A 17,396-nucleotide genomic window follows, 5' to 3' on the forward strand; every position below is an offset into this window, starting at 1 on the left:
GTAGGTAGGCCTAGATCTAAGGGGTTGAGCTCCGTGACAGTACATTGACAGGTAGGTAGGCCTAGATCTATGGGGTTGAGCTCTGAGGCAGTATAGTCTATGTTTGGTTTAACCAGGCAAGCAGTTAGACAGGCACATATGAAAATCCTAACTGGCACACAGATCAGTAGAAATGTAGGATAAATGAAAAATGTTACCGACCCCTGCAACATCTTCCCACAATGTCCCCCTCCCAGACATAACTCATGCAATAACTGTCCTGATTCACCAAGAGGAATAGGACATACCTAACAGGTTTCCTTGCAGGAATAGAGAAACCAACTTGTTGTGATTTAATCAGACATCCTTTCACATCTTGGGAAAAATTATTATCAAATGGAGACAAGATCAATCTTTTTATTTACTTATTTTTTTAAGATTACAAAAAAAATTGTCATAGTTTGATCATAAAAAGTAATTGAGGACAAAGCATTTTAATCACAGATTGTTTATTTTTCAAAAGAAGAAAAAATAAATCCACATCCTCAAGTAAAGATTTGGAAAAGATAAAGTGGGTGGCTGGGAGACATGGGGCTTTAGTAGTATAGCTGCTGCAAAGAGCGGTGATGACAGGTTATAATACAGACTGATCACATTAGCCAAGTGTTCTACAGCGCTGGGAAGACGAATCTGCTTCAGTCAAACGTCCAGAGACAGCATAGAGACAGAAGGGTGTTTTACATGTTTTTTCTTCCAATACGTACATTTTTTGGCCAGCAGCAACAGTTCAGGAGTATATAAATCCTTATTGGATTAAAAATGTAGATAAACCATCGCACCCAAATAGCATGAACAAAAGGAAGAAATAATAAAAATCAAGGGGGGGGGGGCGTAGAAGAGCAGCCATCCAGTGAGAAAAGCTGGTACCTCAATGGGGGGGGGGGGGGAGTTCAAGAAACATCTGAAACACAGAGTGAATAATGAATGAGAACAGACTGAAGACAGAAATTAAGAAAAGATAATGCAACACAACTCCTAACAGAAATCCTTTTTTCTTCCATGGCTTTAGAGATCACCCCTTTGCTATTCAGAAACAGAAAGGTGGACGAGTGGGATGTGGAAAATAACTAGAAGATACTTACAACTAGCAGGCCTGGCACCATATCTTCGCATTATCTGGTCTTGCGTGAATTTCACAAAAGATTCATATTGTTCTGCAGAAGAGAAAGTTGGACGTTGGATTATAAAATGTTTTCTGTGCAGATTCAAGTACCAGAAAGAGCTTTCAAACCAACATAAGTTTTTATACGCCTCTACGTTTAATGTAAAAAAGCAATTTTCCCCAACTCTAGTCCAAGTACCCAAACAGCAGATGTTTTTACTGTGGTTCAGGACAAGCACACCTTATTTTAGTCATGAATTTATTATCAAACCAAGTGAGTTTAAAACTGAAGAATGTACCATTTGGGAGAACTGTAGTCAGGAAAACACCAACAAAATAACACTTGCACTTTCAGCTTACATTAAACATCAGTTAAAAGCTCTGTCTGAATGATGATTGGCAAAAAGCTGTGGTCAATAAGAACATGCCACAGGTATGGAAAAAGAGGACTTCACTATGTGTTGGTCACTGGAGTAGTCACTGGTAAAGCACAAGAAAGTCAGAAGTGAATGGAATTGTTGGGCCCAGCAATGAGTTTCCCTGTGTTCGTATTCATGATACTGAACTGCCTCTTGTGCCTCATTTTCTTCATCGAATTCTAACATATTAACGTAATAACTTATTTTAATTTAGCAAAAAAAAAATACTGCTCCTCCTTTCTATCAAATGTTGGGGCAGGCTGGTTAATGTTCTAGTGACGCGTTTGTCATCTGCTGCTAACTCACGTCAAACAAGCAACAGGAAGGATAGTGAGTTCTGTATCTTTTTTCCTATTGGCATTCACTTGGATGTGCCCATGATAATGCTGATGAGTGGTTTTGCCTGGCTCAGAATTAGAAGGGACAAAATTGTGTCACCTGCACACTTCTTGCTCATGGCAGCCAGACCACAGGGGAAGTAACGTGTAGGTGAAGGCTACAATGGCATGATAATTTTCAGATGCTGCTCAACCAACTTTATAAAAACAGCCAGTAACAGCAGACACGGTTCAGTACCAGTATTACACAATATGTAAGCACATAAGTCTGGTATAGTGCCATGCACTGTATTGAAATGTGTATACCTGCCAGTTTTGTGTTGAGGATTTGTTCATACTCTTCCCGGATCTTCTCCTCGTGGTCTTTGAGCAGGCGCTCGCACAGGTAGCTCACCTGCCTCAGCGTGAACGACGGCTGGTCCTTCCTCGATGCCCCTGAAACACACACACACACTTGTGATTATCAGAGGTGCAACAGTAATCCTAAACCACGGTACGTATTGTGGTTGGAGATTCGCAGTTCAGTGCTGCGCGACTTTTCTCTTTATCATCAACATTTACTGAAGATCTTTCCTTTTAAGTTGATTCGGCAAAAATGACAACTCTAATCCGGAAAAAATATAAAACGTGTCATGAAAACACAATTTAACATGATTTGCAAACATGGCACGAGAATTGGTTTATAACCATATAGTGTGTGGGTACTACTCATTTGCTGAAATAAATGGGATAGGGACATTTGTAACGTGCCGGCACACCTTAAGTTCAGAAACCCCATATTCTCAACCAGAGTACAGGCGTGTACCCGGAGCTATGCAAACACCCACTGCTGGTCATTTCTCTAGCCCAATCAGACTACTGCTGTGGGCAGCTTGAATGTATTGGGAAGACAAAGTTGTGTTTAGGGCTGCATTTAACAATAATCTGATAATCTATTTATGTGATCAGTCTGTAATAACGAAGAAAATACCAGTAAATAGTATGCTTTAACGTGTAGAAATTCACCCAGAATTGCAGTAAGTCAGAATATGGAAAGGTAAGACAATCATGAGAAACTTGTAACAGGCAGCATTAAAAATAGCTGAAGTATAGCCTGAGGTACAAAGACAACATTACGATTATAAAAAAAATGAGATCAACCGGGGATGCTTTTGCTCCAACTTTCTGTGACACTCATGGCCTGACCTCTCTCATAGTAATGTGGGGAATGTTTAGCATGTAGAACTATAATCCAGCTCTACTGTACATGCAAAAGTAGCCCACCAGTTTGGATGTGCTACTGCAATCATTAATGCACTACTCAACAAAGTGTAGGGTTTTTAACATTAACCTTATGGCATGATGCCAAACTAATACACAGCTCAATGAAAAGCAGACTCATTTTAGACTAGTTTACAGTGCTGAGCCACACTGTCTCCTCCATCTTTCATCTTATGTAGACCAAAATTATCGATCATGAAATTCATTGTCAGCTACTGACATTATAGATTTGATGGATTAGTTGTTGCAGCCCTAGTTGTGTTGTTTCTTTGCATTTCCGTGTTGCTCTGGGGATATTGATACATTTACACTGACATCACCAGAGTATCAAGTTTCTGGTTTTATTTTCGTCAAGCACTTGCGACAGTTAATGTTTGAACAACAGCTCTTTGTAGTCTACTAGAAAACCATTGTTGTCTACTAGAAAGCCAGAATGCTGACAAACCGGAGATTTAACAAAGATGGAGGATTGTCTGTTGGTTTATGAATATCCCCACTATCCATTGCATAACTGTTTCGCCTCGAGTTGGGCTGGAAACGTTAACTCAGACTTAGGGAAGAGGCATTCAACACAGCGTAGCTAGTTATTTATGGGGTTCTCTTTAAAACGCTCCTATTCTGCTTCATATGCGAATTCTTAAGCCCTGTGTTGTATGGTAAAGAGTGTACCATTACAGCAACAATCATTAATAATAATAAATATTCTGCATTCCCTATGCCCTCCATACCCATTGTGGGTCAGATGATATACAAAAAACTTTCACATCCATTCAAAATGACAAAGTGTCTCTCAGGGTCTCACCAAGCGGGGAGCTGGGGCCGTTGAGGGAGGAGCTGGGGGCATCGGTGGAGCTGCAGGATGCCTCGCTCTGGTTGAAGGCCCCCTCCAGCTGCCGTCGTCTCTGGTAGCGGCTGTATTCCTGACGGATGTTCTGAAATATCTGCTCTGTAGAGGGGATGAGACAGAGCAAACAGTCATGCACAGCCGTGAAAATAACCTGCAGACACAGCACAAAACAACAGCCTGGAAAATCTATATACGGTGCCCATATAGGTGACTGCTTCGTAAGCATTTCAGTCTCCGATCATAAACTAGCCGTGTAGGAACAACCTAGCCATCCATCCTCAGAAGACGTGTTCTAAAATGTAATGCTGACCATCGCTACACACCACAATCACGCTATAAGCCCAGTAGGACAAGTGTATTATGATTGGAGAATGGTTTCTTCACGCCTAAATGAAGCCTCAAAGCCATGCACACATCCTGTCAGCTGCAGTGTTCAGCTGGGGCGCTTTTCAAAACAAAATACTCTCGAACAGGAAGGAGAGCTTTAATGCTGGGCGAGACTAACATCGGCAACAGATCGACAGCAGCTGTGGCAACCCCCCCCAGACACTTCCTGAAGAAACCACTCCTTCAGAGATCCCGTCAAAGGGGTGAAGGCGTCCGATTCACTTCTCTCTTCAAATATGTCAGGGTTCGTGACGCATCCATATCCAACCAAAACAGTCCAACATAACATCTCTCCATGTCTCTATGAGCAAAGACAACAATGTTAGACTACTTGTACCAGCAGGTCTGGCGAAAAGAGAGCAAAATAACTACCTGCATATTAAGATGTAGTCCAGCAGAGCCATTTGGCAGTGCTTCTAAAGCGGGAGACTTGTGTTGAGGGGCCAAGGCACGGAGCACTGAGCCAAAGTGATTTATTTCGATAGATCTGGGTGATTTGTGACTGTGCTGTGAAGGGAGGGAAATAGGGCTCCATTCTTACAGCCTTCAAGTCTTAGAGATACTGGAGGACCACAGAAACTGGGTTGGTTTTGGTACATGGTCTTCAATAAGTGATGCATACCAAAAGATAGACATGGGAATTTGATGTATTCATACTCATGGTTTCCAAAGCTTTCTTAATGGGAGCACTGTTTTACACAAAGGTTTAACAGGCAGACAAACAGGAAAATTAGCACACTCCACACGTTACCAGCGACCAAAATGATCTTATAATTCAAGTGAATGTACACTACTTGATCCAAAGTGTTGATGAAACGAACGTTTTAACAGCGTGTTAGAAAAAATTACAAGCTATGGACATCGATCATTAATTATTGAATGCCTTATTTAAATAGTATTTCCTTTCTGATGTCATTCGTTTCAAATGTAACAACCTTACTGGCGTATTATTTTATTTAGCCTTTTTGTCAGAGATGCTAGATTGATATGGCAAATAAAGCATTTTCCTAATGAGGCTTACCTCCCTGGAAAAAAAAAAAAATTCAATGTTTTGCAGAGCAATAAACAAAATGTGATTGAGCGTTGCAAGTAAAATAAGACACTAAAGTGTTTTTTGTTTTAAGAGTTGTGTTTAGTTATTTAAGGTTCCAAACATATCACATTTTCTTAAAACTAATGAATAAATGACAGCATTTCAACTATCATGCCAGCTAGCCTTGGACAGACAACAGAGACTAAACAACAAAATGTCAGCGAAGCGAGAGGAAGTGATAAGAAAGCATGTAGCTAAGATGTGGATGATCAGATGTTTTAGGTAGGCTAATCCCAAAGGGTTGGTGAGTGTCCCTTTGGTTGATGCCTGGCAATGTGGGTGGATTGATTTCCTGCCTGATGGGCCCTGTCCGGGGATTCCGCCGGTGAGGCCACAATGTCCCCCCCGGACCCCCCCCCCCCTATATTATTGTGGTGGGGGATTGGGTCAGTTCTCCTTCTCCACTATAAATCGTTGTTGATATGAGGAATGCATTTTTCCAGTCTCCTCCCGTTTTAAACTTTAGGAGGACATGAGGTCCTGTTCCACACCTGCGGAGTACCTGGTTTGGGGGGCACGTTGCTGTCCCTGTCCATCTGATCATACTTCTGACCTAGTCTAAATATAAATAGACTCTGGATTTAGCCCACATGCATTTATTAATTATTACAATTGGACTCTTAATATCTCACCGGGCAAAGCCAGAAGAGTACTGGTCACCCCTCTGAGCCTGGGTCCTCTCTAGGTTTCTTCCTAAAATTTGTCCTTCTTAGGGAGTTCTTCCTAGCCACTGAAATTCAACACTACTGTTGCTCGCGCCTTAAACACCCGGGTTTAAGGCTGGGTGTTTCTGTAAAAGCAATTTGTGAAAACTGCTGTTGTAAAAAGGGCTTTAGAAATACATTTGATTGATTGATATGTAAGAATAAAAAGTTGGAACTTTGTAATTTGAAACCTCATGATCAATATAGGCTCCCTTTATTTTCAGAATCTGCATGAAAACACAGAATCCTGCATTAATGCAACCTGCGCCTGCCTAAAAGACCAAGCAATATGATGTTGAAGCACAGTGTCTAGAAAACACATTCTCTAGAAAGGCAGAAAAACAGGAAAAAACCTAGAGGGGAGCTCTTCTGGCTATGCTGGGTGTTGATCAAATCAAACCATTGAAGATATCAAAACCTTCAATTGACCAGTAATTCCAAAATACTCCACAGGAGTATTGTCACTGACCAAGCAATGAAAATAATAAGTGTCTGACCGCACAACTCTTCCACGTCTGCCACTCGTAAGAAACGCCAGCACATGCATACACACAATGAAACCTCACAGTTTGCCCTGGTAGTTTACACTACAGAACGCCAACATCATTTGTCAAATCAATATTGCATTACAGACCAATAAAAAAAATAAACATGGATGTCAAGCTGGTTTTAATGTAAAAACTTTCAACTGAATCAGGCCTGCATTGAATAACAAAAGTTCCTGTGGGTTACATTTAAATCAGATGCCATTTCTAGATGAAAAAGCTATAGGATTTGCTCCGATGTTTGCATGGCACTCTGATAGGCCTACATTATGTTCAAATAGCCACAACATCCTATTGCCCACAGTCTGAACATTTTACTTAACTGTAATTGTATCGAACGTTACCCAGAATTTTCACAACTTTAACTTTGCTCATGAGACCAGACATTTGCAGAGTAAAACAAAAAAATGAAAGGGAATGTTACTTTCGAAAAAGTTCTGGGTCCATTGAAGTATTCCACCAGGAGGAACAGTTGCCCTCTCAATCCCTCACAATTTAGGTCTACATTTTTCGTGTTTGTCCTCTTTAGACAAAGAAGTTTAAGAAGAAGAAAAAAGATTTATACTTCGTTAAAATGAACACAAACAATGCAGTTTTCTTCCAATTTTAGTAAACCTAGAGCAAGGCTGCATGTATCAGCCAGTGAGGAGTGAGGAGCACATATTGGCCTTAGTCAACCCAAAAGGGTGAAGGGCATGCGTACACACTGGCCCTCTATCTAGAGAGAACTATCTTGGGCTGAGAGAGCAGCAGCCCTATCAATAAGAGCAAATATCCATATTTCAGTGTGCTGAGCTTGCAAGCCAGCCATGCATTAGCAAGTCTAAGGTGTCCAGAAGGGGGGGGGGGGGGGGGGGCTTTGGTCATGTTGGCTGACTGAAGGATTCCTGGGTTTACCGTGCAGCCTGACCAGCTGTTTATGTAGCTACAACAAGGGGCTAAGCTAGACCTCCATGTCGCCCCCTCAAATGTGACCTTCAGAGGACCCAAAATGTTTCAAAATGCTGCTTGAACTGAGAAGTTGAAAGGCTGCGGTGCATTGTTTGCGTCAACCAGATTCAATCCTGATACCCTGGCCCAAGTCACTGGAATGCACCCTGCCCAATGACCCAAATTGTAATGGAGATCATTCCGATGTGGTTCTGATAACCTGTGGTGACAGAGGGTCCAGGGATAAACAGGTTTGGATAAGTCTGGACTGGCAAATTGTATTTAATCTTGTCAGAATATAGAAGGATAAAGCATTCCATCGTATGCAACTCCTACGACATACAAAAAAGAATGGGTATTTTGATATAGAGTGAGGAGAACAAGTATTTGATAACCTGCAAAATCGGCAGTGTTTCCTACTTACAAAGCAAAAATCCAGAAAATCATATTGTATGATTTTTTTTATAATTAATTTGCATTTTATTGCATGACATAAGTATTTGATCAACTACCAACCAGTAAGAATTTCAGCTCTCACAGACCTGTTCGTTTTTCTTTAAGAAGCCCTCCTGTTCTCCAATCATTACCTGTATTAACTGCACCTGTTAGAAATCGTTACCTGTATAAAAGACACACATTCAATCAAACAAGTCCAGAGTGCTGTGTAAGAATCATGGATAAAACTGTAGACCTGCACAAGTCTGGGATGGGCTACAGGACAATAGGCAAGCAGCTTGGTGAGAAGGCTGCTGGCACAATTAGAAAATGGAAGAAATTCAAGATGATGGTCAATCATGCAAGATCTCACCTCGTGGGGCATCAATGATCATGAGGAAGGTGAGGGATCAGCCCAGAACTACACGGCAGGACCTGGTCAATGACCTGAAGAGAGCTGGGACCACAGTCTCAAAGAAGACCATTAGTAACACACTACGCCGTCATGGATTAAAATCCTGCAGCGCATGCAAGGTCCCCCTGCTCAAGCCAGTGCATGTCCAGACCCGTCTGAAGTTCGCCAATGACCACCTGGATGATCCAGAGGAGGAATGGGAGGTCATGTGGTCTGATGAGACAAAAATAGAGCTTTTTGGTCTAAACTCCACTCGCCATGTTTGGAGAAAGAAGGATGAGTACAACCCCAAGAACACCATCCCAACCGTGAGGCATGGAGGTGGAAACATCATTCTTTGGGGATGCTTTTCTGCAAAGGGGACAGGACGACTGCACCGTATTGAGGGGAGGATGAATTGGGCCATGTATCGCGAGATCTTGGCCAACAACCTCCTTCCCTCAGTAAGAGCATTGAAGATGGGTCGTGGCTGGGTCTTCCAGCATGACAACGACCCAAAACACACAGCCATGGCAACTAAGGAATGGCTCCATAAGAAGCATCTCAAGGTCCTGGAGTGGCCTAGCCAGTCTCCAGACCTGAACCCAATGGCAAATCTTTGGAGGGAGCTGAAAGTCCATATTGCCCAGCGACAGCCCCGAAACCTGAAGGATCTGGAGAAGGTCTGTATGGAGGAGTGGGCCAAAATCCCTGCTGCAATGTGTGCAAACCTGGTCAAGAACTACAGGAAATGTATGATCTCTGTAATTGCAAACAAAGGTTTCTGTACCAAATATTCAGTTCTGCTTTTCTGATGTATCAAATACTTATGTCATGCAATAAAATTCTAATTAATTACTTAAAAATCATACAATGTGATTTTCTGAATTTTTGTTTTGGATTCCATCACTCACAGTTGATAGAAATTAGTCTTCTACATGCTTTGTAAGTGGGAAAACCTGCAAAATTGGCAGTGTATCAAATACTTGTTTCCCCCACTGTATTACTGTGCTTTAAGTGTCTTAGCATAGTAGCATTGCAGTAATTCTGCGCTTAAGGGGTACTATTAAAAAAAAATTATAATAAACTGGTTAACAGCGAAGGTCAAGCCATGATGCTCTCCATTATTGCACACTTGCTTGCACCAATTGGTGCCCATTTACTAGTTTCGCCCAATTGGAGGCATTTTCATTTGAGACTAATATACAGAGTTTGAAGTTCACATAGCTCTGTAAATATTTTAGTATAATGACCCTTGTATGCACTGTGTAAATTATCCACCATTTACCCTACCTTCCTGCTGTTGAATCTTTATTCTTATGTCTGCTGACGTTCCTATATTACAGCGATGTGTTTTGTTCCTGCTAATAAGCAAACTAGCCCCCACTATCTATAGCTGTCAACAACTGTGCAGTAACAATACGTATAGATAGTTCCACAGCGTTCCACCCACGGCAGCCAGGTGTAGCGAAACCAAGAAGAAATAATAAACCACGGATCTCAGGGCATGCTCCCGATGGGGTTGTCAGTCAATGTTGCCTCAAATACTATGACCTACTAGTGTGAGCATCACATTGTGTATCCACAAAGCCCAGTGTGAGACTCAAGGAATGGTTATTTTACATTGGTGCCATGACAGCAAAAAGTCCACCAGCATCCCAATAGCCATTCCTCATCCAGGCTACATTTTGAAATAAAATAAGAACACAGCAAGTTGACAAGAGACATTTCCTGAGCCCTCCGTTTAGGTGTGCAGTGCTGAAGGATCTCAGATGACGGTAACCTTTTGAGTAACAAGTGAAATTCCTCCCCTGCTGCTTGACACTGCCAATGACAACAGTTCCAATCTTTGGCTGTCGCCTAGCAACAATGACCCTGCCACAGCCCGGTGAAAGTAATCAATCAAAGACACTTCCGGGAAAGGGGGGTAGGGAAGCCCCTGTTATAAAGCTTAGAGACAGGACAAACAAAAACTAAAATCGCCAGGAGATTGGCCAGCTAAGTTGGACATTGGAGGGGGTAGCAGCGGAGAGAAAAATAGTCCGTCTGACTCATTTCACCCTCTATTGCTGAAGTGGAGTGGGGGGTGGGACTTACGGGATCCAAAGCCGCCAGGAAGCCCCTGTATTGTAAGTCAGACATAGTATAGACCCAAAGGGTAAAGGCATCTTTGACTGCTACCAGATTATGGATGTAGGTGGGAACTAGCCAGAGGCTTTGGTAATTGCCAGGAAGTTGGAGCATCATGAATGAAAGGACTATCGTGAAAAGTACTAAGCTAGGCCAGTGCTGTGTTGAACGTGAGGATCCCAGAGAGGAGCCATCTTAAGAAATGCTGCACTTAGGCCTAAATCTAACGAGCACCTGACCTGATTCAGTCCGTCATGACAAAACAGCACCTCGTACAAGTCGTCAGGAGGCGCCCGATGCCACGGGCATACCGACATATTGCTTAACGTGTCATCTAACCCCTTAGACCAACCGAGTGGGCTGAAGTGGGGGTGGATAAAAGGAGTAAACCACCCCATACGCCTCTGGGACCTGATGCGAGCAGCAGCTTTAGCAACACCGTGCCCCAGGCATCGCAGCTCATCCGTCATCTGAGGGACATTCCAGCTGAAGCCCCATGCAGTACTGGAGGGACCAGGGGTGGGAGGGGGCTGTAATGGAGGACAGACTTCGCGTGATATGGCTTGGCCGTGTGACCATTGCCCTGCACCAGATATCCCCGGTCCACACAGCTATTACAACAAAGCAAGACCAACTGGCTCGTAGGGTCTGTGTTGGGGGGAGGGTTTATTGACAGGCAACTGACATTATACACAGTGACTGAAAACCAAACTGCTTTCAGCTGCAGCCCCAGCTCAGAGGCAGGCCTGCGTAGAGCCATCTAGACCCCGGCTTTGAGGCCTCTCTCTGGGTAAAGAGGGGTTAAGGTGAGCATAACACCAGGTATGCGTTGCCCGTCTGTAGACTCCGCTGCCCACAAATCAACGTCTTACATTCCTTTCCCCTCTAGCTCAGCCAGCGAGGCAGACAGCAAGCGAAATGTTAGTGTGCATAAACTGTCCAGATAGCTAGCCCATGTACATACGATAAGTAATTTAAGCAGTAAGAAAAAACAGACTAGCTTGTGGCGTACATTTGCGTTTTCAATGCCTTCAAGGACATGACAGCTCTGAGTCAACAGTAAGGAGTACAAAGACATTTTATAAATAATGTTGGTTGAGCAACCATTTCGCTTCATTGAACAAAACCCTAAATCATATATACATAACTTCTGCTTTGCACTGAGGAACTTAAAGCAGGAAAAGAGAAGAAAACATTACATTCAGCTTTAATGAAGCAAAGAAGCCAAATTGTGGAAAAACATCAACAACCAATCTCATCACACCGTCAGATAAACAAATACGGCACACAGGAAGCAATTGACGACGACACGTCTTCCTCCATCTGCCAACCACACATGGCCCTTAGGCTTTTGATATGGGCATGCTTGAGAACGTGCAAACATTCCTCCTCAGATGTTGCAGGATTTTCTGCATGTTGCACCATTAACTGGTTGTGGGAAGGCAGGTTCACCCATAGAACCAAAACAATGTAGCTAAATGAAACAAACAAGTCCTTACCCACACTAAGGAGTAGGATTAGTCAAGTCTGAATGTCAAATGCATAATTTCGGTATGATGGGCTAGACTAGACAGGACCAGGCCAACAGCCGTTGTTTGGCTTTTTTTTCTCTCCCCTGAACAAAAACACCAGCCATACAGTTGCAATTTCACTTCCACTATGAGCAATTCACAGCTTTTGTGGGAACCGACATTTCATGCTAAGCTCAAATTTTAAGGATGGAAAATGACTTCGAGACACACTAATGTTGCCCCACTGTTTTATATTTTTGTCCTGTTGGTCATTAAGAACACTGGTAGAAGACAAGTCTTTGAGGAATGTTAGTAGAGCCTAAAATAAACACCCACCAAATGCAGGTATGAGAATTTCACCCCAGGCCTCGTACAGTCAAACGCAGGCTATAGTGTGAGTAGCCTATATGAAGGCTGTGATAAAAAATGCCATAGTTGCTTTTAAAGTACTTAAGTGATGTAATGTTACAGCTACATTATGATATGAAACCTATAGCATACATTTCTATCCCACCTTACACAGCAAAAGTGCTGGGCAGAGCGCACTGTTTAGGCAACTTACTGTAACACTAACACAGTGGCTGTGAACATTTCCAAGACTAGGCTACCTGACAGAAAATACTGTTTAATACAGAAGAAAGCAAAGCCCCTAATGAATGCTATACTTGAAACAATTGTGTATGTACATGTATTCCTTTAAGAAATATTATAGATTCATCATGCTCATTTGTCATGCGTTTGTGTGATTATGGCTTTAATGTCAGTGCAGGCAGGCCACTGGGGACTTCCAGGAGAGTGCTCTCCAGTTCCAACGATGGATGAGTGAAAAATTCAATCTACAGATGTGGCACAGGGGCCTCGAGGGCACAAAAGGTCAGTGTTATGGAACATTCTGAAGATAGGAATGTTAGCCAATAACCTTTGTGCAAATAGGTAAAAAGGTGCAACCAAGGGGTTAGAGGCAGAAATTAAAGCAGGACATTCTTTCAAAGAGATAGGCTAGACAAAGTTCACCAGTGATGGGGAGGAGACATCTGCCTCGGGACATGGGCATAATGAGACGGGTGGCTGAGCTCTAGTCTAAAAACAAAAGAACTCCTTGTCTTGGGTTGCCAAATTGATTTTTATTTTGTACTGTGACCCAGGAGGCAGTCCTTTACACAGTTGTCATTGAAATTCTGCACACGTTTTGTGACAGGAGGGGCTGCAGCAGAAAGCAGGGTTTGAATTATGGCTATATTCAACTGAATACAAAGTTAGGAAAATATCAAAATAAAGGTTTCATTACAGCAGACCAAACTGAAGTCTGAAAGAAAAAAGAGGGGGTTTAAAATAACTGATGGCTCAGATGGCACTGCATTCCCCCACTAAATGATACATACTTCCAACAAAGAAACAAATAGGGCAATGATCAAATTTTGCCATGTAGATGCAAGGTTTTAATTAGGGTTTAGACCGGAATGAAGATTAGCAGCTGTCAAATAACTCTACCCCAGTAACAGACACATTCAATGAGCCTTGCTGGATTGTAGCCGACATATCCAGGTAATTATCCAATTTATGTTGCCGCACACTCGCACAACACTCACAGGGGAGCAGAACAATGGCCTTTCAGCCCTGGGAAAGTCGAGAAGGCACAAACCCTTGTGTTGCCAGTTCCCCGCTAAACAAAAAGGTTGGGCCATTTCAGAGCATCGTGTTGCTACAGATTCTCAACCCCGAAATAGTTCATGTGATTGCTAGTTTAAATTTGGCAAAGTTAAAGCTCAAACGTTAACAGTGCATTTCAGCGTTGGCCTCACGTTTGGCAGTTGAAATTGCTAGCTAACTGGATAGCTAGCTAGCTAACTGTCTAGTTCTAGCATTGGCAAACAAGTGTGATAAGACAACACTTAAAAACGATGCAGCCAGCCAAAAACAACCAATCGTTGCTTATGACAACAATCACACAACTTGATGTTAAAACTGTTAAGCTTGTGTTTACACAATCTATGCACTTGGGTAAGGGTTGTTGTTAGGCATCTTTGTTAACTAGCTAGCTAACGGGCAGAGTTAGCAAGCAGACGACAAAACTTGCAATAGTGATAGCCAACATAAATTCCAGGCAATTCAAAAATAAACATCAGTCAACGTCACTCGTTGGCTAACGCGGTAACGTTTCCTACCAAACTGTTTAAAGCATTTGCTAACGTTAGCTAACTAGCTGACATACGTTAGCTAGCTACTCCAACCCCGATTCTCTCGTCTCACCATTCACTCCACCCTAACCCCCACCTAGGTCTAACCCCCTCCCCCATATCAGCTTCTCTGAAATACAGCCATATCCAACTGACACCATCTCTTACCTGGAGTGAGCCTCTGTTCTCCTCCTATAGCGGGTGGAGACATCGAGTGTGATGATGGGCTGTCAACTGGCGGACGGAGGTTGCATCTTTGAGGGGACGGAGTGCTTTGAGCCCCGGGTAGTATATTGCACCTTCTCCGCTTTGGAGATTGCGGACTGAGTAGGGCCTCAAACTCCATCGAACGCTTTAACGTAGCTCCACACGCCATACTGGGTGTGTAAGAGAGACAACAAAGGTATACGGAATATAACCGAGCAAAAAAACTGAGGGCTAAACGTTAAATATCTTCCAAAAACGTTGGACTGGATAATCAGGTCTCACTTCCTCTCTCTCACAACGGCTTTCTGAAACCGGGGAGAATTGAGCCAACTGCTGTGCCTGCTGACTGCATTACTAAAACGTCACGGGCCAGACTCTACCATTGAACATAATTAGGGTGAGTTTAGGTTAAGAACAAATATATTCTTAACGTATTACAGAGTATTATTGTGATACAATTAATTTTGTTCCTTTTTTTAACATATTTAGCATTCATGAACATTCGAATTTGCTGTACTTCGTCTTACTACTACACGCATTATATTTTTACTCTCATTGGATGCACCCCTTGTGTTGATGACGACTATTTTTAATGTATTTAACATTTTGGTTGCGTCTCAACACTGACAAATCAATTATGTTATATATTTACAGTAATTGCTGTATAGAACACTCAGATCAGCTCCAAAGGTGTGAGATAAAAACCCTGGTCAAAATACCAATTAGGGAAAACCAATCTAAGAATTGGACTGCAGGTGCAGCCGCCGAAAGTCCAATTTCTGATTTTTCCTTTGACTAATTGGTCGTGGTTGTTTGGATGTTTTCACATTTTGAGTAGGACGGAGGTTGATTAGACAATCTGAATTATGCTGGATGTCTAAGGTTTTCGAAAGAGGCTGCTCTTCTGCTTCTTTTCGCCATGAACGGTTAGGCTATCCATAATATTCTTTATTATTAATAGAACATAAAATGTCTGTATTTCAACTTTTGCACACCGCAGTAATAACCAGAGGCCTTCCCTTAAGTTTCAGTCAGTTATAGGCTTTTCGTAATGCTATTCAGTTCCAGTCAGTCATTAGCAATTCAGGGCTATTCAACTCTGCTCCTGGAGGGCTGAAACATTTATGATTTATAGAGCTTAAATGCATTTGTTTAAGCAGGTCCGAAAGACAGGATCAAAAACAGAAGTGTTTCGGCTATCCAGGACAGAAGTTTAATAACCCTGTCCTATGGATTACAGGTCCCAATCCCAAATCGACCCCTAACCATACTCATACTCTTTCGTGATGTTAAAAAGCCCTTATTGTGTTGTTTTTTTTCAACAAAGAACTGCATAAATTAATGGGAATGTCTTGCATTTACTATATCTGATTTGTCCCTCATTACCACTGTCAATTAGAGTTTGTCTAATAATCCCCAGTGGTAATGTACATTAGTGCATTACCTCTGTCATTTTATGTGCACTTGTGCGGTAGGGCAAAAGACCAGCTATCACAGTAGACTGAAGGGACAACATTGTAGTACACACCTGAAACATGTATTTCTGTCCACAGTGGATGAGGCTCTCAGCTAAATGAAGTTGACATTACATGACCACATCCTAAAAGTTAGCAATGCTTGCAACAATTGACAAGCAATTAAATTTGTCTTTCTAGACATACAGCATGTCCTTTTCACCCTGAGGGTAGCCTTTTGGCTACTTAGCAGTATACCAAGGATAATTCATAACTTATGTTAATTAATGCTTTCCATGTTTATTATTATGCACTATAAGTCACACTGGATAAGTGTCTGTTAAATGACTAAAATGTAAAAAATAATATATATATATATATATATATATATATATATATATATATATATATACACACAAACACACACACACACACATATATATATATATATATATATATATATATATATATATATATATATATATATATATATATATTATATACATACACACACACACACAAACACACACACACACACACATAAATATATGTGCTGGTCATAAAATTAGAATATCATCAAAAAGTTGATTTATTTCAGTGATTCCATTGAAAAAGTGAAATTTTTATATATATATTATATTCATTCATTACACACAGACTGATATATTTCAAATATTTATTTCTTTTAATTGTGATGATTATAACTGACAACTAACGAAAATCCCAAATTCAGTATCTCAGAAAATTTGAATATTACTTAAGACTATTACAAAAAAATGATTTTTAGAAATGTTGGCCAACTGAAAAGTATGAACATGAAAAGTATGAGCATGTACAGCACTCAATACTTAGTTGAGGCTCCTTTTGCCTGAATTACCGCAGCAATGCGGCATGGCATGGAGTCGATCAGTCTGTGGCACTGCTCAGGTGTTATGAGAGCCCACGTTGCTCTGATAGTGGCCTTCAGCTCTTCTGCATTGTTGGGTCTGGCATATCACATCTTCCTCTTCACAATACCCCATATATTTAAGGTCAGGTGAGTTTTCTGGCCAATTAAGAACAGGGATACCATGATCCTTAAACCAGGTACTGATAGCTTTGGCACTGTGTGCAGGTACCAAGTCCTGTTGGAAAATGAAACCTGCATCTCCATAAAGTTGGTCAGCAGCAGGAAGCATGAAGTGCTCTAAAACTTCCTGGTAGACGGCTGCGTTGACCTTGGACCTCAGAAAACACAGTGGACAAACACCAGCAGATGACATGGCACCCCAAACCATCACTGACTGTGCAAACTTTACACTGGACTTCAAGCAACGTGGATTCTGTGCCTCTCCTCTCTTCCTCCAGACTCTGGGACCTTGATTTCCAAAGGAAATGCAAAATTTACTTTCACCAGAGAACATAACTCAGCAGCAGTCTAGTCC

At 41.8% G+C, this 17,396-nt stretch overlaps 1 protein-coding gene across 1 annotated transcript; it reads right to left on the reverse strand.

Moving 5' to 3' along the window:
* Positions 1–471: 471 nt before the first annotated feature.
* akirin1 (akirin 1) lies at positions 472–14,851 on the reverse strand. Its single transcript, XM_010885357.5, has 5 exons — positions 14,480–14,851; positions 3,961–4,104; positions 2,205–2,333; positions 1,122–1,193; positions 472–940 (listed from the first exon to the last, which is right to left on the reverse strand). The coding sequence occupies exons 1-5, from the start codon at positions 14,685–14,687 to the stop codon at positions 930–932; spliced, it is 564 nt and encodes a 187-aa protein (XP_010883659.1). The 5' UTR covers positions 14,688–14,851; the 3' UTR covers positions 472–929.
* Positions 14,852–17,396: the final 2,545 nt, after the last annotated feature.

Source organism: Esox lucius, chromosome 20 (genome assembly GCF_011004845.1).
Source record: "Esox lucius isolate fEsoLuc1 chromosome 20, fEsoLuc1.pri, whole genome shotgun sequence".
NCBI lineage: Eukaryota > Metazoa > Chordata > Actinopteri > Esociformes > Esocidae > Esox > Esox lucius.

Excerpts from the sequence above, each read along its gene's own strand:
- akirin1 (XM_010885357.5), bottom strand. The coding sequence starts at position 14,687 with ATGGCGTGTGGAGCTACGTTAAAGCGTTCGATGGAGTTTGAGGCCCTA. Across the intron at positions 4,105-14,479 it reads AGAACAGAGGCTCACTCCAG|AGCAGATATTTCAGAACATC; the intron begins GTAAGAGATGGT and ends TCCCCTCTACAG. Across the intron at positions 1,194-2,204 it reads CCTCAACACAAAACTGGCAG|AACAATATGAATCTTTTGTG; the intron begins GTATACACATTT and ends TCTCTTCTGCAG.